The 23,480-nt window shown below is 38.3% G+C and overlaps 1 protein-coding gene across 1 annotated transcript in view; it reads right to left on the minus strand.

The window, feature by feature from the left end:
• Window positions 1–23,480, minus strand: part of PACRG (parkin coregulated) — a 507,220-nt gene that overhangs the window by 190,332 nt on the left and 293,408 nt on the right. The window contains exon 4 of the mRNA XM_044242604.1: window positions 5,949–6,098. Coding sequence (XP_044098539.1) covers window positions 5,949–6,098 — 150 coding nt within the window. The remainder of the gene's footprint in view (window positions 1–5,948; window positions 6,099–23,480) is intronic.

The raw sequence follows: 23,480 nt of genomic DNA on the forward strand, positions 1-23,480 counted from the left end.
TCTGGTTTTGTTGGGTCATCACCCTGCCTGTTCATGTGTTTCTGGATACAGAGACACAACTTGGAGAATAATTTTTCCCTCTTGGCAGATGCAATCAGAGTGGTCTACAGAAAAGAAACAGAACAGGTTCCGAGGCAATTTCTATTATGTGCCCCCCACCCAATAGGGACTTCTTTTCTGAAGTGAATGGGTTTGAAAACTTGAATGAAGCAGTCTGAATGAAGAGGAAATTGACTCAGTGCACATTTGTAGATTTCTAAATAGTGCAGACATCTTACAGGCTGACCACATGTGGGGTGCCTCATTGAGGGCAGACTTATCTCAGGATACTCTGTGTCCTGGGGTGTTCTCAGACTACTGCAGAATCATCAGTGTTTGCAGATCTGAGGGTCCTCCCTCCCCAGCCCTGAGGTTTTGGAAGCTGTGCTTATAAAGAACACGTGGAAGAAGAGACCTTAATCTTGGAGAAATTAAGATTGAGAGGGAAGGAAAGTCTTACATAATTTTTCGAAGTCCTGCTATTTGGGAAAGGGATTTGACACTGTTCCGTGTGGTTTGGATTAAACAGGTAAATCAGAATGTTAGTCACAAGTTTCAACTTAGTGTAGGACGTGACTTTCTTTTGGAAGTAGAATGGGTTACCTCATGAAATAGTGAAGCTACTTATTTAGGACAGGACTGAATAAACAAGTAGTGGGCAGGAAGACTGGGTTAGGGTATGAATCTCAAACAATTGCAAAGCACCTAATTCTTCTAGGCATGACACAGTCTGCACAGGAGAAAGAAAACCCAACATAAATGTTTTGACCTTGTAGAACTCATGATGGAATATGGTAGTTCAGTAAATTGGAGACAGGTGCAGACCAAAGGGTCCCTATGTGTATCTGACAGCTTTGTTATGATCCTAGGATTCTCTTTAGGGCAACTAGTTAAATCTGAGCAGAGGAAGAACTCAAAGAAGATGAGATAGACACAAGATCATTCTGAATCTACCATTCAGGAATGAAGGAGGTAGTTCTAATATGTACCTTAGTAAACTGAAGACACTCAAGTGTCTTCACATCTAATGAAACTAAAGATTTCAAAGAAACTTTGAAGTAAATTTCTAAAATATGTCATCCTCAAAATTGGACAGAATCCCATGGGGAATAAAAGTTAATTCCAAAATTAAATTTAAAACTCTGAGAAATAACCTTTATACAAGTCAATTGGAGATTAAAAAAAAAAAAAAAAAACACAGACTTTTTTGTCACACAATCAGCTCCCAAAAGTTCGTCAGCATTTTAAAGGACCATTGAGAATGCGTCCCAATGGGCTCTCAGAAACATCTGGGAGAGTTTGAATCAGGTTGATGGAGAACACTTAGGTTTTCATTAGAAGTGTTTTAAATGACTACCAGCAGAAAACAATTGTTTCTAACTTCTTCAAACTACTTAAACTTCAGGGCCAAAGACTTGGTACAAATACTCTGAAATTTTACAAATTTAATGCATTTTCATATCTATATGTTTTAATGTGTCTGAACTTGAATTGCAGTTTTTATATCCTTTCTTCATCGACTTTTATTAATCTCTAGTGGCATACATCCTAGAACTATCCCAGGAAAACCTACACACAAAGGGGCCATGTTTGATTTTCACATCCACATGAACAAACGTTATTTCATTACTCTATTTTCACATGTTCCATGACACAAACTTATGGTGCTATTAGAATCGCTGATGCATGGGGTCTCCGAGCTGTTTCAGGACTACTGGTGCCGCTGGAAACAAAGGAAGCAAAATCAGGATTGCCTCCAGAAAGCAGGGTGATTGGAGAGCTCTAATCTGCTGGCAGAGGCCCCATATTTTAGCTATAAATGTTTTAATGCCGTTTATTGTTTCATGCCTCTCAAATGCAATACACTGCCCCATTAATTTTGTAGTTTCATCTCTGGAAGCTATAAATTGAACATTCCTATTGTCTTAATTTTCTGTAACCTTTAATAACATTTGTGAAAGTATATAGGAAAGAAGAAATTGCTATTTCTTCCTTCTCTTTCAGCTCAAAGCAGGGCCTAGAAAGACAACATGGTTTAGATATCGAAAACTCATTGTTCAGAATTAAGGAAAACAAGCTCAAACTTAGATAGTACTCTGGATCTTCCAAAGAGGATAGTGATCCAGATGTCCCTTTTTGGTCACACTCAGGCTTCTCTTTTTAAAATATGACTTTCTCTAAAACATCTTAAATGTTCCAGCTTAAAAGGTTATGCCAGGAAAAAATGGACTTGAAAACCCGTTATCCTTGAATGAATCCCGGAGTCCTTAACTTATTTGGTCACCCACCTGGCGTTTGGCAATCAGAGGCAAGATGCATCCTTTGAGGCAAAGGGATGACCCCCTTGGAAAAACAGGAATCATAGAAGGCTCACAGAAGGGCCAAGCAGAAGGGTTACCCAACACATTCAATCATCTACTCATGTTGTGATATAATAATTTATATAGCATTGCAATATCTGTATAGAACATCTTAGTATCATATGTCTATAATATGGTACATGTGTATCATGTCGTATGATACTGATGGCCATCTCACTGAGCACCTGGTCAACCAGGAAGTACACAAAGAACCTATGGACACATTATCTTCAACTGTCACATCAACCTTACAAAAAAGATGCTCTTATATGTTGTATAGATGATTTAGAAAAATTTAAAAGCAATGTAAAGTCAGAAAAGCTACAAGACTTGCATCTTCTGACTCTAGATGTTATTACCCCCTCCAAGTCGCAGCTTTCTTCTTAGACTTCTGTTGTTTTTGTAACTTTTAAAATGTAGCCTAATTAAACCCTTTAAAAAGTACGCATAAAGAGAAACGCAAAGCCACTCTTAACTCTCAGGACAGGAATCATTATGTGGGGCTTGCTGTAAGTTTGAATACCTATAGGAGTGTAGATCGGGCCATCGATCAGTGCTGCTACCCACTTCCCGCTCCTGCCTGCCCCTCTTTGGCTCCCTTTGGTCCCCTGAGAAGACTTGAAGTCCAGGACGCCTTGGAGTCTGTGCCTGCTTCACTGTTTGTCCAGCTCTTATCTCTTCAGCCCCACTGCTCATTTTCCACAAAGTCCATTTGACATTAAAATAGGACAGAAATTGCAGGAAAGGAGCAGGCTTGCACTTGGAGGGAACACTGACAGAGGACAAGGTCATTACTTTGAAGGACTAGTCTCTCATTCATTCTTTCTTTCCGGCATTGATCTCTGGTCTCATTCTAAACAAATATTTTGTGGTGGGAATAGAAAGAAACGTTTTAATCTGAATTTAACAGGACCTTGACTTATGTGAAAGTTAAGTAGGGGAAACATAGAAATGTGTGGACTTCTTCTAAATACATTGAAATTAAGGATGAATTTTTTCGAATGTTACATGCTATATATTTCTAATATAATTTTCTTTATAAATATGACTATTCTAAAGACATGTGCTCAGATAAATAAGTATATATGGTCTATGAACATAAATATCTATAATTATAAAATAGGATTTATTAAGCTGTTGCTGAAGTTAAATTATTTCTGTAGTAAAAGTACTATTATAATCGGAAATCCTGTGTTATATGCTTCTTTTGGTAGAACTGAACCTATGGCAACATAGCCACTTTGAAGAATAGTTTTAAGTTTTATAGCTGGAATGCTCCAATTTTGTAATACGACCCTCTGGAAATCCAGCTTACTGCATCCTGGCATTCTACTGACAGGTTTCTAAGATAAGTAGAAAATGAAGCTGAAGCTAATATTTTTCCCCTTCAAATATCGGAAAGATATTAAGCAGAAAAACAGTTGAATGTAGAATTCCTCATGCAAGCATTTCAAAATGTTCCAAAATAATTAACCTTGTTTGGGACCAATTAAGGCTAGGGTATAAACTATAAATTCCCACATTGATAAAATCTAAATAGGGATATATTCCTAGAGCCAATTACTTCTTTTGTTAAGCATGTGAACATCTGTGAGTTAAAGAATTAAATCAAAAGTATAAGAAAGATGTAGAAACCAATTGCTTTTCTTGAACAATCTAGTGATTTCTCTCTCGGTGGTGGCTAAACTTACTCTTCTTTGCAGGTTTCCTTGAGGATGTGGGAGATTCTAATTGTCTTTTGAACATCACTGTTTTTCTTCTTTTATGTAATACAAAATTGCTTAGATTTAAGCTGGAGATTCTACCATGGGACATGAAAGCATGAGCCCAGGGTGATAGGAGCCACTGCTCTTACTCAAGGGAGGGGAGCTGTGCTAGAGCTCACGGTCCATGACGGTCAAGCACAGAAGCACAGGTTTACATGTGAGAAGAATTCCAGAAAGACAGCTTTTATGGTGAAAAGACAGGCATGGCAATGGTACATTTACCACAGGTTTCCACAAGGATTATTGAGGAGACCCTTGCTAATCACACACTTGAAAAATGTTGGCTACAACTGAGACTTTCTGGGGGTGGCTCCTCCTTAATTCTTCCATTTTTAAAGTAACTCCCTCTGTCATCTCTCGATTTCTGTCCTCTTCCTCTCTGCCATCTCCGTCTCTCTCCAGTGAACTGGAGTCTAGACAGGAATGAGCGAACTTAGGGCTTCTTTAATGAGCCATATTTGAACAACGTGCACACGTAGAGTCAGTCTATAGCCCCGTGGCTATCTGACGCTGCTCTACAGTAAAAATAGGAAGTCTGAATACAAAAATTCTTGAACAAGTATTTTCCATAGAGTAGAAATGCTGTTACTAAATCTGTCAGTTTATTAGATCATAGGAGATTCACTTAATAAGGCCCAGTTTTGGGTTTCCTGGAGCTTGTCTCAATGTCCACATTAAGTCTTCTGCCATTCAAGTATTTTGGATGGATTTTAATTCACTCTATTATGAGCATTCCTAAGCTTCCATAACTCCAGGTGAATTCCTTTCTACTAAATACATTTAATATTAAGTATATAAGTAGGCCCTGCTGTTGAAAGACAGATAAAGACTTTTTGAGGATTCCATGATTTCCTGAATAGTCTGCTTAATTAACCAGACTTTTAATAGCAATTTCTGAATTAAAAAATAGTGATTCCAAACAAAGGGGTTGTATGTGGCAGGAACACGCAGGTTTTTTGTTTCCTTTTTTTTCTTGTATGTACATGAGCAGATCATGTCACACACACACAAAATTCATGCAGTGTCCCACTGAACTGATAACTTATTTACATGACTGTCAGGAATTAACTTCAAATGTTGACTTACGCTGTGCATATGAGAAGCATGGAAATTCCAAGGTAGCAACATAAAAGAAAATTAGAATCACATCTTTTCAAGACGAATAAAAGGAAAATCACAATCTCAATAAACAAATATACACCCACTGCCTGCCAGAGATCACCACAACTTGCTAGTACCTTTGTTAGGGTAAAGCAGATTCAGCTGAGCTCACTAGTGCTTCCAAAGCTTATAGCATAATTGAAACAAATAAATGCATCAGCACACATATATATTTGTAATCAGCACTCACCATCAACTAAATAGCTACAAATTATCTATTTTTTCTCCTTAAAAATTCATTTTAAGCCAAGTAATAAAATTTTAACAGTCTCAAAAGGTAGAATTACTACCAAGAGAAAGGACAAACTCAAAACCTACTAATGTATTCAAAAGACTGTTAACAAAAACTTTACAGTTTAATTACTGGGAGATTACAGAACTGCTTCAACGCTTCTGTACTGAGGCAGTAAGCTGTACGTGTGAGGAGTAATAAATGAAATTGTTCATTTTACTGTTTCTCTGAGGAGTGGCAGAGAAGGGTGGGAGTTACACTATTTAGCTCTGCACGTGGATCCTGGTTTATAAGCAATCATAGGTCCTACATGTGTTGCGAATTAACTCTACTTCAAACCGCTCCCTTTTCTTAGGGCTCCCAAGGCATTCGACTCCTGGGATCACTCACCATTCATATTCTTAAAGATGTTCAGGATGGGGAGGATCTGCCGGTAATAGGGCACCAAAGCTTCACCCACCATCTCAGCGGACACCACCAGATGCTGGAGGACTTTAAGGGTGACGCAGATAACCTGCCGGTTTCGAAGGTTCAAGGCATCTTCAGGGTAGAACAAGGAACAAACCGAAAATAAAAAGCATTAATTTCTACAAGGGTAAGGCAAAGCCAACTTGTAGGCCATTTAATTGAACTGTACTCGGTTACTTGGATGAACCTTGATTACAATAGTTTTGAATGATGCACTGTAGTGTTTAATGTTATAAGCAAGACCTGGTTTGTGCATTGTTTGTTCTTCCAGCTTATGTCCATTCCCTCACCAACCCTAAGAAAGCTTTTCATCATCCTTCACAGCAGAGGCTGGTGACAGACAGGATCCGTTAGTGTCACTGGAGTGAGACGACCCCATGAAGGCCGACATAAAGACAAATTTCTGTGCAACAATCCTGTCCAGTTAACAACTTATGTGATCCTTAAAACCATTGCCAGGAAACAAGCATTTCTTTGGGAAGGGAGAACTGGGTGTGGTGTGTGTGCGTAGAAACTGCAGGCTGTAACAAACACCAACAAAGTTCCTGGTAGAAGTGAACATAAAGTGACTGTATTTAGACTCTCATGAAAGCTGGAAAGAAAAGCAACATTTTTAAAGCTCAGGACTTTAGAAGGAATCAACAGTAAGAGACCCAAAGTGGTTTTAAAGAATAATTCTGAATGCACAGGAACAAGCTACACTGCGGAGGCAGGGTGGGAAGCAGTGGGTTATCTGGCTGTGCCCTTCTTGCTGGGTCTGAAAGGTACCATTGGTCCCAGCAGGGAGCAGAGGTCTAGGGACCAGGACTCTGGTAATTAGCTGTATGAACCGGCTCACTCCCCTATGCGCTCTCAGTTTCCCCAATCATGAGCATGTATTATTTTCCTTCTAAAATGCCTAAAAGTTCCAACATTTAAATAGAAGGGCTATAGAAAGCATCTGTCCTAGAACGTCAGAAGTGGTGACAAACGGTGATGCCCCCAGACTATTCTAAGAGAAAGTCAAAGGCTCTTATTTGTAAGATGTTCCATCTTCTAAAGAAAAGACTGGCTGGGATTAAACTATGTGTCATGTATGGAAAGACAAAGGGAGCCAGACCACCAAAAAGGATGGCACCAAAGGGATGGCACCCTGGTCAATATATGTGATGCAGTCCTAACATTATTCTTGAACTGTAGCTCACATTTTCAATAGCTGGGATCCTCCAGCACCTCAGATTCAGTGTGTTCCAAAGATAGGTTCCCTCCATAAGCTTTATATTTTTCCTACATTCCCCTTATTAGTAATGATTCGACCAGATTCCCAGGCTCCGGTCAAAATTGTTGAATATCTCATGTATTTATTGCCTACTCCACTGAAAGTGAAAACCAGAATGGTTGTATGGGTACAGAATCGTGAGCGTTTCTGTTGTTCATCCCTGCGTGGCTGACTGGAAATTGCAGCTCGTTGCCACCGCCAGCACCATGAGAGAATATTCTACCACATATTGCTAGCCCAGAAAGAGATCAAAATTCAAAATTCAAAGTTCAGTTTCCATTGAATGCATATGGCTTTCACACCATCTTAAAGTTGAAAGATCCCACATGAGACCATTTTAAGTCGAGGACCGTCTATAAACGCAAACGTGATGAGTGCAGGTGGCTTCGCTTTACCTCAGGGAACAAATCTGAAAACAACTATGGGACTCGGTTGTACAAAGGCTCGGTACCACAGCATTTAGACACACTGCAGGCCGGACCAGACTCTGAAAACAACTAGAAATGGAAGGCTGTAAGTTAGCCGAAGCGTTGTAGTAGTAAGTCATCCAAAAGCCAAGTGTCAGAATACCATGGGAAGGTGGGAAGGGCAATGGGCAGGTGTAGCATCTCACAGACCGTAGTGGGGGCTCTTTTCCTCATTTGATCCAGTGTAAAACTCGTTTCGTTTTTTCAGATGACCAGGTACTGACCCCGCCTCCTGACCCAGCTCAGTTTAACAAAAGAGAACCTGGCAGCCCGCAGGAATGTTGCTGTGAGGATTATGGGCAGAGACACTCTTTTAAAACCTCTACCAATGAAGCCAAACATGTTTAGGGCTCAGAACTACACAGAGCTGTGTGATAGCTCATGCACGAGTACCCATGTATGTGGAGTACCCTCAGATTCCAGAAACAAAGCAAAGCACTTTACATGTATTCATTTACTTAATCCTCACTCATCAAACATTTGCTGAGAATGTGTATGTGCCAGTCACTCTTTTAGGAACTGGAGTAGGAGAGTGAAGAAGACAGATATGGCACTCATCCCGTTGGGGCTCACCATACAGTCCGGAAGAAGATAGTGAACAAATACTACAAGTTTGATGAATATTCATAAGACTGATAGGGTAGTTTAAGAGCAAACCAAAGGGTCACCTAGCCCAGCAGAGAGAGTAAAGAAGGCTCCTAGACACAGGACAGACTCAAGGGATGAGTAGCTGTTCCTTAGATGAAGACTATTCCGGGAGAGGGAACAGCATGCTGGAGGCTGTCTCCTCTTAGATAAGAGTCTTCCTTCTACAAGGTTGGCTGCAGCTCCTAGGGTAAAAGTTCTACTTAGCAATGCAGGAACGAAACTCCAGGTAGCACAGAAACAGTCTTCTAAATAGTTGTATCATTGTGTGGAGCCCATGTGACAAGGGCAGGAAAGATTTTCATAGCCAAAGTGGCTACAGAATACTGGCTTTTTCAGTTTTTTTTTTTTTTTTTAGAATATGCATACCAAAGTTTGCAATAAAACCGCCTAGATTATGCTCATTTACTACCAATGTTTGAGTATGCCACATAGAATATATTGACTTAGAGGTAAATTTTTTATATCTATGAGTAATAATGACATCAAACTTTTGTTGATTAGGTTTATGCCTGTCTGTAGAGATGATGTTTACTTGGAAATAAACTAATAATCTCTCTCACCATGGATGGTAATAACAGCCATCAGGAAACAATTACTTCATTTCACTGCAACCTTGATTGAATTAACATGTTTGTGATAAATGCTATTGGATTGACAACGACTGACAAGTAAAATGTGTGAACCATTCTTCTTAACGGCGTCGAAAATGTAACTCTGAGTCCTCCTAAATGACCAAGGAATAGCTCAAAAATCTCGGCAGTTTCTGTGAAATAAAGGCAGGTTATGCACTCTAAAAGCCCCTTAACTTCATCCAGGAGGGATTTTTTTATATTGCCCCTTTCCACTTCAGTTCCTCTCTTTTTCTTCCTCATTCTTGAGGAATTAAGATATACCATTAAGGTGGAAATCTTTTTGTTCTTACCATCCCAATGGAATTAAATAAAAAAGGGAGGTGTTTTTTTTTGGAAAAAAGGTTCTTTTCCTTTGAAAAAGTATGTTAACAGATATAAAGAATATGATTCTGTAGCTTAAAAGAGCAGGAATGTGTTTATTATTGTCTTGATGGGCATGAAAGCTATTGTCAAGACATAAGTGAGGACTTTGAACTCAAGATTTAAGATTTTAAGAAGGGTCTAACATGAGATATCTACTGACATTATAAATCAGGCAGTGGGACCTTTCTATTCAGAAAAATTGGATTTCTATTGTGCTGCTTACTTCTTTCAAGTATAATCAACAAGACAGAGCTTCTAGATATATAGAAATTGCTGGAAAATAAGGAAAAGATAATTTAAACTCAAAGTGGTAAAACTTATTCATCTTCGATGGTTATAAGTTACATGTATGATTTTTCTCAAGCACAAAAACCATTATTGCTATAATTTTTGCAAAGTGTAAACATTTTCTACTATCAGATATGATTCACTACTTGGGAATCAGGAAAATGGAAATATTTCTAGTTCTTCTTTTAAAACTGGAAACACCAAAAAAAATACAAAAGCAAACAATAAAGTCTAAAAAATATTTTTGAAATATGCTGTAAATGTTAATATCCTTGATAAACAAATAGTTATCAGAAACCAATAAAAGATTGAATTTGCTAATTAAAAATGGGCAAGGAATAGGAATACATAATGCACAAATTAATAAAACAAAAAATTAACATTCCAGAATGTTTGGCTTCATTAGTAATCAAAATAACACTACTTTAAAACTTTGAATGTCATTTAACAAAAAGTTTTTGAAAATTTAATACTCAGTGTGGACACAGGTTAGGGAAGAGAGGCACTCTCACAGATACCATATTAGAAACCATCACAATCTTTCTACAGCAATATAGTAGTCCCCTCCTTATCCATGGGGGATATGTTCCAAGACCAGTAAATTCTTATCATATCAGTACCAAACCCCAACATATGCCTTGTTTTTTTTTTCTATACATACATTCTTATCATAAAGTTTAATTTATAAGTTAGGTGTAATAAGAAATTAGCAATTACAACTGATAGAGCAATTATAACAATAGAATGCAATAAAAGTTTCGTGCATGTGGTCTCTCCTCGAAACATCTTACTGAGCTACACTCAGCCTTCTTGTGATGAGAGAGATCAAAATGCCTATGTGATGAGATAAAGTGCGAGGACTAGTGTAGGAATTGTGACATAACATTAGGCTTCTACTGACCTTCTGACATATGCCTGGAGGAGGATCATCTGCTTCTGAATTGCAGTTGACCATGGGAGACAGAACCATGGAAAGCAAAACCATGGGTGAAAGTGTGGGGGCGGTGGGTGGGGACACCACTGTATGTATATAGTATTTGACCCAGCAATTTCACTTCTAGGCATTTAGTCTAAGGAAGTATGCACCTGTGCAGAAAGAGTGATAGGGAAGGATGTGATCCATAAAATTATTTATAATTCGAAACAATCTAAATGTTCCAAAAACAATGAATTAAGTAAAATCAGGTATACCTATGCAATGGAAAATTCCAAAGCTACCAAAGCCACTTAATAGAAAAATATATTTTTGGGGCACATGGGTGGCTCAGTGGGTTAAAGCCTCTGCCGTCGGCTCAGGTCATGATCCCAGGGTTCTGGGATCGAGCCCCACATTGGGCTCTCTGCTCAGCGGGGAGCCTGCTCCCTCTATCTCTTTCTGCCTGCCTCTCTGCCTACTTGTGATCTCTCTCTCTCTCTGTCAAATAAATAAATAAAGTCTTTAAATATATATATATATATATATATATATAGCAGTTTTGGAGTGGAGTCTTTTGGGTTTTCCACATAGAGTATCATATCATCTGCGAAGAGTGATAATTTGACTTCTTCTTTGCCGATTTGGATGCCTTTAATTTCCTTTTGTTGTCTGATTGCTGAGGCTAGGACTTCTAGTACTATGTTGAATAGCAGTGGTGATAATGGACATCCCTGCCGTGTTCCTGACCTTAGTGGAAAAGCTTTCAGTTTTTCTCTATTGAGAATGATATTTGCAGTGGGTTTTTCATAGATGGCTTTGATGATATTGAGGTATGTGCCCTCTATCCCTACACTTTGAAGAGTTCTGATCAGGAAGGGATGCTAGAACTTGTACAGGAATTCAGTAAAGTGTCAGGATATAAGATCAATGCACAGAAATGAGTTGCATTTCTCTACACCAACAACAAGACAGAGAAATTAAGGAGTCAATCCCATTTACAATTGCACCCCAAACCATAAGATACCTAGGAATAAACCTAACCAAAGAGGCTAAGAATCTATACTCAGAAAACTATAAAGTACTCATGAAAGAAATTGAGGAAGACACAAAGAAACGGAAAAATGTTCCATGCTCCTGGATTGGAAGAATAAATATTGTGAAAATGTCTATGCTACCTAAAGCAATCTACACATTTAATGCAATTCCTATCAAAGTACCATCCATCTTTTTCAAAGAAATGGAACGAATAATTTTAAAATTTATATGGAACCAGAAAAGACCTCGAATAGCCAAAGGGATATTGAAAAAGAAAGCCAAAGTTGGTGGCATCACAATTCCGGACCTCAAGCTTTATTACAAAGCTGTCATCATCAAGACAGCATGGTACTGGCACAAAAACAGACACATAGAACAATGGAACAGAATAGAGAGCCCAGAAATAGACCCTCAACTCTATGGTCAACTAATCTTTGACAAAGCAGGAAAGAATGTCCAATGGAAAAAAGACAGCCTCTTCAATAAATGGTGTTGGGAAAATTGGACAGCCACGTGCAGAAAAATGAAATTGGACCATTTCCTTACACCACACACAAAAATAGACTCAAAATGGATGAAGGACCTCAATGTGAGAAAGGAATCCATCAAAATCCTTGAGGAAAACACAGGCAGCAACCTCTTCGACCTCAGCCGCAGCAACATCTTCCTAGGAACATCGCCAAAGACAAGGGAAGCAAAGGCAAAAATGAACTATTGGGATTTCATCAAGATCAAAAGCTTTTGCACAGCAAAGGAAACAGTTAACAAAATCAAAAGACAACTGACAGAATGGGAGAAGATATTTGCAAACGACATATCAGATAAAGGACTAGTGTCCAAAATCTATAAAGAACTTAGCAAACTCAACACCCAAAGAACAAATAATCCAATCAAGAAATGGGCAGAGGACATGAACAGACATTTCCGCAAAGAAGACATCCAGATGGCCAACAGACACATGAAAAAGTTCTCCATATCACTCGGCATCAGGGAAATACAAATCAAAACCACAATGAGATATCACCTCACACCAGTCAGAATGGCTAAAATCAACAAGTCAGGAAATGACAGATGCTGGCGAGGATGCGGAGAAAGGGGAACCCTCCTCCACTGTTGGTGGGAATGCAAGCTGGTGCAACCACTCTGGAAAACAGCATGGAGGTTCCTCAAAATGTTGAAAATAGAACTGCCCTATGACCCAGCAATTGCACTACTGGGTATTTACCCTAAAGATAGAAACGTAGTTATCCAAAGGGGCACGTGCACCCGAATGTTTATAGCAGCAATGTCCACAATAGCCAAACTACGGAAAGAACCTAGATGTCCATCAACAGATGAATGGATCAAGAAGATGTGGTATATATACACAATGGAATACTATGCAGCCATCAAAAGAAATGAAATCTTGCCATTTGCGACAACATGGATGGAACTAGAGCATATCATGCTCAGCGAAATAAGTCAAGCGGAGAAAGACAACTATCATATGATCTCCCTGATATGAGGAAGTAGTGATGCAACATGGGGGCTTAAGTGGGTAGGAGAAGAATCCATGAAACAAGATGGGATAGGGAGGGAGACAAACCATAAGTGACTCTTAATCTCATGAAACAAACTGTGGGTTGTTGGGGAGAGGGGGGTTGGGAGAAGGGGGGTAGGGTTATGGACATTGGGGAGGGTATGTGCTTTTGGGTAAATTGGAAGGGGAGGTGAACCATGAGAGACTATGGACTCTGAAAAACAATCTGAGGGGTTTGAAGTGGTGGGGGGGCGGGAGGTTGGGGTACCAGGTGGTGGGTATTATAGAGGGCACAGTTTGCATGGAGCACTGGGTGTGGTGAAAAAATAATGAATACTGTTTTTCTGAAAATAAATAAATTGGAAAAAAAAAGAAAGGTAGAAGAAAAAAAATATATTTTTTTTAAGTAGAAAAATGTTGATAAGATACAGGTGAGGAAAAACGTAGGTTATAAAGCTATGATCTCCTTTTGTAGAATAGAATGTAAACAGAAATTTATATACTCAGCCGCTAAAGCAGAGACTATCTTTTCTGTAGGCATACGTACACACATATAGGATTTTATTCCACTAAAAAAGCATATTTTTTATACTGCTTAAAAAATATTCAGCATATTTACCTCAAAATATTATTCTTCATGATCATGACTTTGTATATTTTAACTTTGTGGAATATAGAACTCTCTATGCTTTCTCAGTATTTTCTTGATTATTCTTAACCACTTATATCTTGAGACAAACTTTAAAATAATTTGGACAGCTTAAAATATGTGCTTGAGACTGATAAAAATTTCAATAAATTTAGAGACTACTTGGGGGGAAATTTACATCTTTGCTATGGAATCTTTCCATTAGAAACCTGCATCTCTTCAATTTTCCTTGTCATCTTTAAGCTCCTCAGGAAAGCTATTATTTTTCATTTAGATTCTGCATAATTTGTTAGGTTTACTCAAAGGAGTTTTTTACTTTGATACTACTTGTCTAAAGCCATTTTATCCCAATAAGCATTCTAAAAATTCTTGATAACATATACTTAAAAACATATTATTTTATATATTTATTTACTGGCAAACTTACTTAATTCTCTTTTTTTTAAGATTTTATTTATTTATTTGACAGAGAGAGAGATCACAAGCAGGCAGAGAGGCAGACAGAGAGAGAGGGGGAAGCAGGCTGCCTGCTGAGCACAGAGCCCGATCTGGGACTCGATCCCAGGACCCTGAGATCATGACCTGAGCTGAAGGCAGCGGCTTAACCCACTGAGCCACCCAGGCGCCCCCTTACTTAATTCTCTTACTGGCTCTATTGTTTTTGAGAGAATTAAGTGGGTTTCTATAAATAATTATATTATCACAAACATTGTTAAATTGATCTTAACTTTCTAGTACTTATTTTAGGTCATATGTCAGAGGCCAGAATTTCTAAATTCAGTATAGTACAGAAAATACAGTATAACATTGCTGAGAGTAGATATTTTAGTTTCTGAATCATTCTTATTTAGATATCTTAGATGATTACTTTTATTTTATTGTATAAAATATGTATAATACTTCATTTGACCATTTGCAAGTGTGCAATTCCGTGGCATGAGTTACATTCACAGCGCTGTGCAACAACCATCACCACTATCTACTTCCAGAACTTTCTCATGACCCAAAACAGCCCCTGGTACCCTCTCATCCACTTGCTGTCTCCAAGAATTTGCCATTATAGATGTCTTCATGATGTATCTTAGGTATTTTTTAAAAGTTAAAATATTTTATAAATACTTAAGATGTTTCGCCTAATATATTAGTCAGATTGGATTAAAATGGACATAAATTTTACTGGTCAAGGGGTGTTAATCATGTAATTCATGAATTTACATAGTATAATAAATCACAATATGCTTTCAAACTAAATGTTGGTTTTAAAATTGTAGAAATTTTTCTCTTCCCAAGCAGAATTCAGCAGCTAAATAAGTGTGATATGGCCGAGTTCTCATATTCTTGGGCAATTAAAGCATCAGAGACTTAGCTCAGTTATTATGGGCATCCAGGAAACCTATGATAAAGGCTACAATTTTGTCTTTAGTTCATTGTTTTCCAGTAAGCATTATGTTAAAATAAAAGCATCAATTTTTCTCTCATCCCATACAGAAGGGAACTGTCTTTATAAAAAAATGCTTGGGGCCCCTGGGTGGCTCAGTGAGTTAAAGCCTCTGCCTTCGGCCCAGGTCATGATCTCAGGGTCCCGGGATAGAGCCCCGCATTGGGCTCTCTGCTCAGCAGGGAACCTGCTTCCTCCTCTCTCTCTGCCTGCCTCTCTGCCTACTTGTGATCTTTGTCTGTCAAATAAATAAGTAAAAACTTTTTTAAAAATGCTGATTTTCTATCAAAGCTTGTTATGAGAAATAGTTAATTTTTACACTTTCTCAATTGACAAGAATGTATTCTGACTTTAGAACCATAGAACACAAGTTAGCATTTGGTAAGTGTTTGGCTTTTCTTTCCCTTATGTACTTGGTTTTAAAGATATCAGATACATGATAATTTTTTTAATAAGTGGAAGTATTCATTACCAAAATGGTCTCAACGATGGAGTCCCTAGCATGAAGAATGTTACACTCACAACTCTGTAGACATAAAGGAACCTGAGTAACAATGTAATCCCACACACGCCTGCTCTTTTTGCAGCCCAGTTTGGGCCTTTGCACACTTCCATACATCACGAACATCTCTGAGAGTAATGAAGAGTAAACTTACTCATACTCTGCTTTGTCAGGAAACTGTCAGGGTTTGTCTTTTCGTGCCTTGCTCCCTGGTCCCTAGACTGCCTACTGGTTCAGTTCAGCCCAAAGGAATGGGCCGCAGATGGGTTGATGACCAAAGCAAGGAGCTGGCCATCTCTGACCTCATTCCCAGAATAAGACCAAATCAGTCACAATCTGCTGTGGCAAGCAGGCACTACATCTAAGAATTGCAGTTACATTTCTTCCTCTGGTTGAGGAAAGCTTTCTACATTTGCCCCAGCTTTGAGACAGTGGAAGTAGTAGACTATAAAGAAGGCCACAATGTATACAGGCTTTTCACAAAACCAGGAAGTTGGGGCACTGAACAGAAGGTGGATTAGTATACCCATTTCCAAGAAGGAGCTCCACTTCTACCCCAAAGCAGGAGTCTGAAGAACTGCTCACTACTAGGTTTGGCATCAGTATTTGGTACAATTCTGGAATGGATTATTTAAGCAAGTTATCTGAGAAGTCCCAAGAAAATTGCGGTGATTATTACCAGCCAGCGTGAGTTCTTCATGTATTCTGGTAAGTTTACTCATAAAGGAGATCATAGACAGACTCTATCAGCAAGGCATCTGGCAAGACCCCCCTTGTAAGCAAGGCACAGAAACGGCTGAAGAGTTAGCCTTTTTTTCCCCCGGGTGAACAACTAAATCCAAGAGATATGCCCTGATGATTTGGTCCTAATACAATACCACTGAGGTCTCTACTTGATCTAATCAATTTTCCATCTAACATTTGTATTGTAACTGTGAGGAGAATTATAGAATCCAAATCTACTAATTTTTCAATGACCCAAAGCTAGGAAGTCGGGAGTATAGCTCAGGGGTAGAGCATTTGACTGCAAAGCTAGGAAGTCTGTAGAGATATGACCATGAAGGAACACCAAGAAGGTAAAAATGGTAATTTGCTATTATTACCACTTTGACTTGGCACTGTGCTAATCATTCTACTCATGTGGTTGGTTGATCCTTACTTCATCTCTGGGCAATAGGTTTTATAATCCCCTGGGAGAAATGAAATAATTCACTTGCCAAAACCACACAGCTAGTTAATGGCAGGCTGGGGTCTGGTTTGCATGAGCTCAAGGCCTATGCTCAGGGTGGTTAGACTCTACTTCCTCCCAATGTCTCACCCAGTCTTGGTGGAAATGGAGCCATTTCACGTTCAGGAGAAATGTTCAGAGCTGCAGAGCAAACACAGACTCTATCGTGGACTCTGGGCAATCAGACTACACATCTTCTAGGTCCCGAGCTTAAGCAGCTTCTCTTAAGGAATGAGTCATTGTGATGGAGCTGAGTTTTCTGGCATCTTCTGAGAAAGTAAGCAACACTCTGTAGTAGCACTATTCCCTGACTAGAACTCAGCCCTTGTGGGGAAGGATTAAGATTGCCAGATGAAGTTTTAGCTTTGGTGACTAAAAACTGTTGCCCTAATCAAGACAGAGAATGGTTATGATGGTGATGATAACATTTATGACACTTACACTGTGTGCTCTGCTAAGGGCTTAAAATGTATTAGCTCATTTAATCACTGAAATAACCTATAGGTTGGGTGCCATTCTTCTGCCAATTTTATAAACTGAACCTCAAAGTGGTTAACTTGTCTAAGAGCTGGTAAGTCGTAGAGTTAGGATTTTGACCAAATAGTCTGACTTAGACTCTGCTCTTAACCATCACACTGTAGTAGAAGATTGATGAACTTTGTTTATTAGATAATGGTAAATGGACAGCCAATACACAGTGAATTTGGTTTGAGAATGTAATTTGCTATTTTTAGGTCTTTACCCGTTTTAGTCAACTGTGTTTCTGGCACAGACAGCTATATGTCCCATTCCCATTAGCTCTTGTAGCACTTCTCTTTGTTTTGCATCTCTCTGACTCATTTTCCCTATTCAGAAAGGGCTGGGCCTGATTTCTACCCCACATCCAAGGCCCAGAAGGAATTCTTTCTCTGGTAAGTGACGAGCTAACTATTCAAATATTTCTGGGGTTGGCCAACCCCTGCCTGTCGTCCTTGCTCCTCCTTAACCATTATTTCTGGACAGGAATTCTTGTAGAGCAACACTAGTTTCATGGTAGGGTTTTTTAAATGGAGAAATAAGGGCAGTAGGGTTAACAGATAGTGTGAGAGAAATGGGTCGAGAGGAAAGAAGGAAGAACAGCAATCATCAGACAACTGGATTTTATAATCCCACCTGACTACAACCGCTCATGTTCAACACAGCACTCACCGATTGTTAAGAGCCTGCTTCTCACCTGGCCCAGGCATTTCCACACATGTACTCACGTAACAATCACAACTCTCTGAGATATGATTAATTTCATTATTCTGGAGATGCAGACTCATCTCTTGAGCTCAAAGAGTTGGACTAATTTGCACAAAGTGGTAGAGTGTACGGTAGAAGCAAAGACCAGGTCCCTTTCCAGTGGCCACATTAATTCTCAAAAAGGACAGAGAGGTGGTCTTTAGCATCAGCTACTGAAAGATCACAAGATGGAGGGGACTTCCTCATTATATTTTAAGCTATAAGATGCCAGATTTCATTTCTCTTGATTGCTATGGGTTCTCATTTGGGAATCTGAATTGGTCAGTATAGCCTAGGTTTGCTATAGTAATAGATTAACCCTAATGTCTCATTGGCTTCACTCAGAAAAGGACCATTTCACCTTCATGGTAGACATCCAATTCAGGTTAACACAGGGTGGGGAGAAGAGAGAGTAGGAGGACAGTGCATTGGCTCTGAAAAGCTTAGTATGGAAGGAACAAACACCTCTTCTATTCACAGCCCATTGGCAAAGTTAGTCCTATGCTTCCACAGAACTGCATAACAGAAATGCTGGGGAGCTGTTAGATGTTTGGTATAAATGTCTCTGACAGAATTCATGTTATTTAGGGAAACTAACTTCTCCTTTCCTTTAACCTGTACTATCATTGCATGACCTAGGTTAATCTGGCCAGTGTGTTCCATCACCCTGACCACAGTTCAAGACTGGCATATGGTATAATAAATTCAGGGACAATGACACTTTTTCCTTCTTACAGATATACGTAAGTAAGTAAGCAAGCATGTAGTCCAAGCTCAAGACTGGCATGTGGTATAATAAATTCAGGGACAATGACACTTTTTCCTTCTTACAGGTATACATAAGTAAGTAAGCAAGCATGTAGTCCTTGGACCTATTTGGAACATTCAGAGGCCAAGAAGGGAGCCAGCTTTAAGATATCTTGCATAAAACAGAACAGAGAATGACAGTGGTGAGCCACCAGATTAAACCGTGCTTGAAATGAGACCCATCTCTGGATTGTTCAGTTACAGGAATCATCAAGCAAACCTGACTAACAATTTGAATGTTTTTTTTTTATTTAGTAATCAAAATAATCCTAATACATCTCTTTCCCATATTTTCAGAATTAGGTATTTTATTTTTTGTTAAACATCATTACTCTTTTATAGTTATAATTATCACTTTAAAAATAATTTGCCTGGATAATTTCAAGGTATTTAAGTAAAGTTATTAGATCACAAATGTAATGCATTTCAGTTGTACCTTCTCCTTTCTAATTAAACAGAATTCTCAGAACAATTTTTTATATTGAGATATGGATTCTCATGCTTTATCTTTACTTTTTTCCACTGAGTGTTCTTTTCCACTGAGTGTTCTTTAACAAGAATATCTTGCTTTTTAAAATGTTATTGCTACTTAAATGGTAAGTCCCTTTAATTGTGTCTGCATGTTTATCCTTTATAGCTGGGTGACCTCAACTCATTAGAGCTCTCCAAAGAGGCCACTGTCTTATGTGCTGTCTATTTGTAGATCGGTGATATTTCTGTAATTATTTTTTTTTATTTCTTTTCAGCATAACAGAGTTCATTGTTTTTGCACCACACCCAGTGCTTCATGCAATACATATCCTCCTTAATACCCACCACCTGGCTCCCCCAACCTCCCACCCCCCGCCCCTTCAAAACCCTCAGATTGTTTTTCAGAGTCCATAGTCTCTCATGGTTCACCTCCCCTTCCAATTTCCCCCAACTCCCTTCTCCTTTCCATCTCCCCATGTCCTCCATGTTATTTGTTATGCTCCACAAATAAGTGAAACCATATGATACTTGACTCTCTCTGCTTGACTTATTTCACTCAGCATAATCTCTTCCAGTCCCATCCACATTGCTACGAATGGATAAGGAAGATGTGGTCCATATACACTATGGAGTATTATGCCTCCATCAGAAAAGAGGAATACCCAACTTTTGTAGCAACATGGATGGGACTGGAAGAGATTATTTCTGTAATGCTTTAGCAGCTGGAGTCAACTTGCCTCCTAGTAGACCATCTCATAAATGTATGTTTCTGCTTATAAACAGAAAGAATCACATGAGAGAATGTAAGATGAATAAACGAAAAATTACTTTCACCACACACGTAATTTCTCTAGTAGATGGAAAGCATTATGTCATTATTCTCTTTATTTGCTGTTTCATATCAGGGATTCTTACAAAATAGTTTTTGTATGATATACATTATAGTGGCAAACCCAAATGGCCACTTCACACTTGATTATGACATCTATATAAATTTTCTTATGAATAGTAGTTATGCATCCGATCAAATTAATTTCATAAGTATTTTGATGAATTGATGATGTACTAGCAAGTCCATTAGATGATGTTGGGAATATATTACTAACATTATTATGTTCTAAGTGACACAACAAAGGAACATATAAAATTCTGTGGGAGAGGGAAAGTGAGGTAGGGAGAGGGCTGGAGATTAGGGTAAGCAGGGAGAGAAGAAACAAAAGAGGCTTCAAGGAACAATTCCTATTGGAGCTGAGCTTTGAAGGTCCCTTTCCACTGAGGCCCTGGGGGATGTGAGAGTGGGCATTCTTAAAAGAAACCAAAGGTACAGAATCAGAAAAGAAATTTTATAGCACATTTAGTTTGGCTATAGCTAACAGAGCATACAAAGGGAAATACAGTTGACCTTTGAACAACACTAACAGCAAGGGTCCACTTATATGCAGATGTTTTCAATAAATACAATACAGCAATATAAATATATTTTCTTTTCCTTATAGTTTTCTTAACATTTTTCCCGAGCTTACTTTATTATAAGACTTAGTATATAATCCTTATAGCATACAAAATATATGGTAATTGAGTGTTTATGCTACTAATAAGTCTTCTAGTCAACAGTAAACTGATGATAGTTAAATTTTAAGGGAGTCAAAGTTATACCCAGATTTTCAACTATGCAAGGGGCTGGTGTCTCTAAACTCTGCATTGTTCAAGGGTCAACTGTAATAAGAGATAAGGTCAAAGACAATCTGCAGCCAGATTGAAAGGATTCCTTGAAAGGAATCCTTGAAGGTCATACCAAAGAAATTAAAATAAACTGGAAGCAGAGGGGAGTCTGTCCTCGAAAGGGAGGTGTATCAGTTAAGAATTGTGAGTTGAAAGCTTTGTGACCCTAAGAGCTAGGGTGTTTTGCCATGGGCAACAAAACAGTAGCAGGAATACTGGCTTGAGATGTCAAAGATGAGACTTTTGGAATGGCACAGCAAGTAGAAAATTAGTGGGTGGGGGTTGGGAGGAGTGGTAATCCTGGAAGAAAGAGACCCAAAGAGCAGGAAAACTAAAAAACGTGCATGAAAACCCAGCTTTAGATAACCCCTAAGGGTTATACACATGGGAGAGATCCCGGCAGGTCCAGATGATGAGCCAAAGCTGGGAGATGGAAGAACTCTGGTTGCTGTCCGCCATGGGGAGACAAAGTCTGAAGTTTGTGTCGAACAGTTCTACTGTCAGAATTAGAATAAATACTCTTCAAAAGAATATAACGGAACCCAGAGACTTTAAAATATCTTATTCATAATGTCCATGGTATGATGGTACTTTCTGGCTTGATGAGGTTAGATGGGCCCTGGACTAGATCTGGCCAATGAGTAATGAATAGAAATGAAATATGTTACTTTCAGGATGGAGCACTTCATCCCCAGAAAGAGATCCTTTGGGATTCTTGTTTCCTCTGGTCCTGTCAGCAGTGACATCTGTCAGGCTGGCCCCCTAAGCGATTGCTGTGAACAAGCCCCCCTGCCAACCTGCAATAAGCACTTAGCACATGTAAGAAACAGACCTTCATTCTAAGTCACTTATAGTTTTATGTCTTAAGCTTTTGATTTTGGAGACTGGTTGTTATTCCAACATAACCTAGACGGTTCTGATTGATAAAATTCCCTTTATCATATTAAGGAGAATTTTCTTCTATTCTTAATTTGTTTAAAAGCACATATGGGGGAGGTGACTCAGTTGGTTAAGTGTCTGTGTTCAGCTCAAGTCATGATCCCAGGATCCTGGGATCGGGTCCTGTGTTGGGCTCCTTGTTTAGCAGGGGAGTCTGCTTCTCCTTTTTACTCTCCACATGTGCTCTCCCTCTCTCTCTCTCTCTCTCAAATAAATAAAATCTTAAAAAAAACCACAAATAGGTATTAGATTTTATCAAATGCATTTTGCCATCATTTGAAATGATCATGTAGTTTTTACCCTTATGTTAATATACTAACATAAATTGCATTAACTGATTTTTCTAATGGTAAGCCACTCTAATGTTCCTGTAATAAAACCAAATTTGACATGAGATGCTATAATTTTTATATGTTGATGGATTTGGTTCTCTAGCAATTTTGTTTAGAAATTTTTCATTGATGTTCCTGGATGAAATTGTCCTGGAAGATTCCTTCTTGTAATGTCTTATGATGAACTTGTTCCCATCAAGGCTATGCTAGCTTCATAAAATGAGTCAGCATGGCATATAATATTAATAATAATAATATTATCCCCATTTTATAGATCAAGCAATGGTGTCACATGGAGTAAAGCAACTTGCCCTAGGTCCAATGGCTGCTAAATGGTAGTCAGATCCGAAGCTGGCTGGTCTGATTCCACAGTTTATGCTCTTAGCCAGTTGATCCGTCCTGTTGATCTGTATGTAGGATTAAGAGTCTTAATAGCTAGTAAAGAGAAAGTTCATTATTATAGAATGAATAAAGAATGTAATAAAGTAAGAAGGAAAAAACTGCTAACCAAACAAATACCAGACCCTGCAAATCTATAATAAACATTTGGAGACAGATAGGAGAATGAACATAATAGATTCATAAAGAGGAGAACAAAACACTATTAAGAAGCAATAATCAGAACAAAAGTAAATTACAGTACCCAACAAAATATTCAATGAAAGTTTTGGAAGATGATGTTAAGGAAATTTCCCAGAAAGTAGAACTAAGCAGAGTCAGGAAATCGGAGCAAAAAGATAAAGAAATTAGAGAATCAAACCACAAGATAATTTTATATATATAATTTATACATCATATATATTTATATATAATAATTAATATGATTTATATGTGTATAAATTATATATTATGTGTATTTATATGTGTATAAATGTGTATATTATATGTGTGTATATATACACACATATAAATTATATATATATGTGTGTGTGTATAAACACACACACATATATATATATAAACACACACACACATAT

This window comes from Neovison vison, chromosome 1, assembly GCF_020171115.1.
Source record: "Neovison vison isolate M4711 chromosome 1, ASM_NN_V1, whole genome shotgun sequence".
Taxonomy (NCBI): Eukaryota; Metazoa; Chordata; class Mammalia; order Carnivora; family Mustelidae; genus Neogale; species Neogale vison.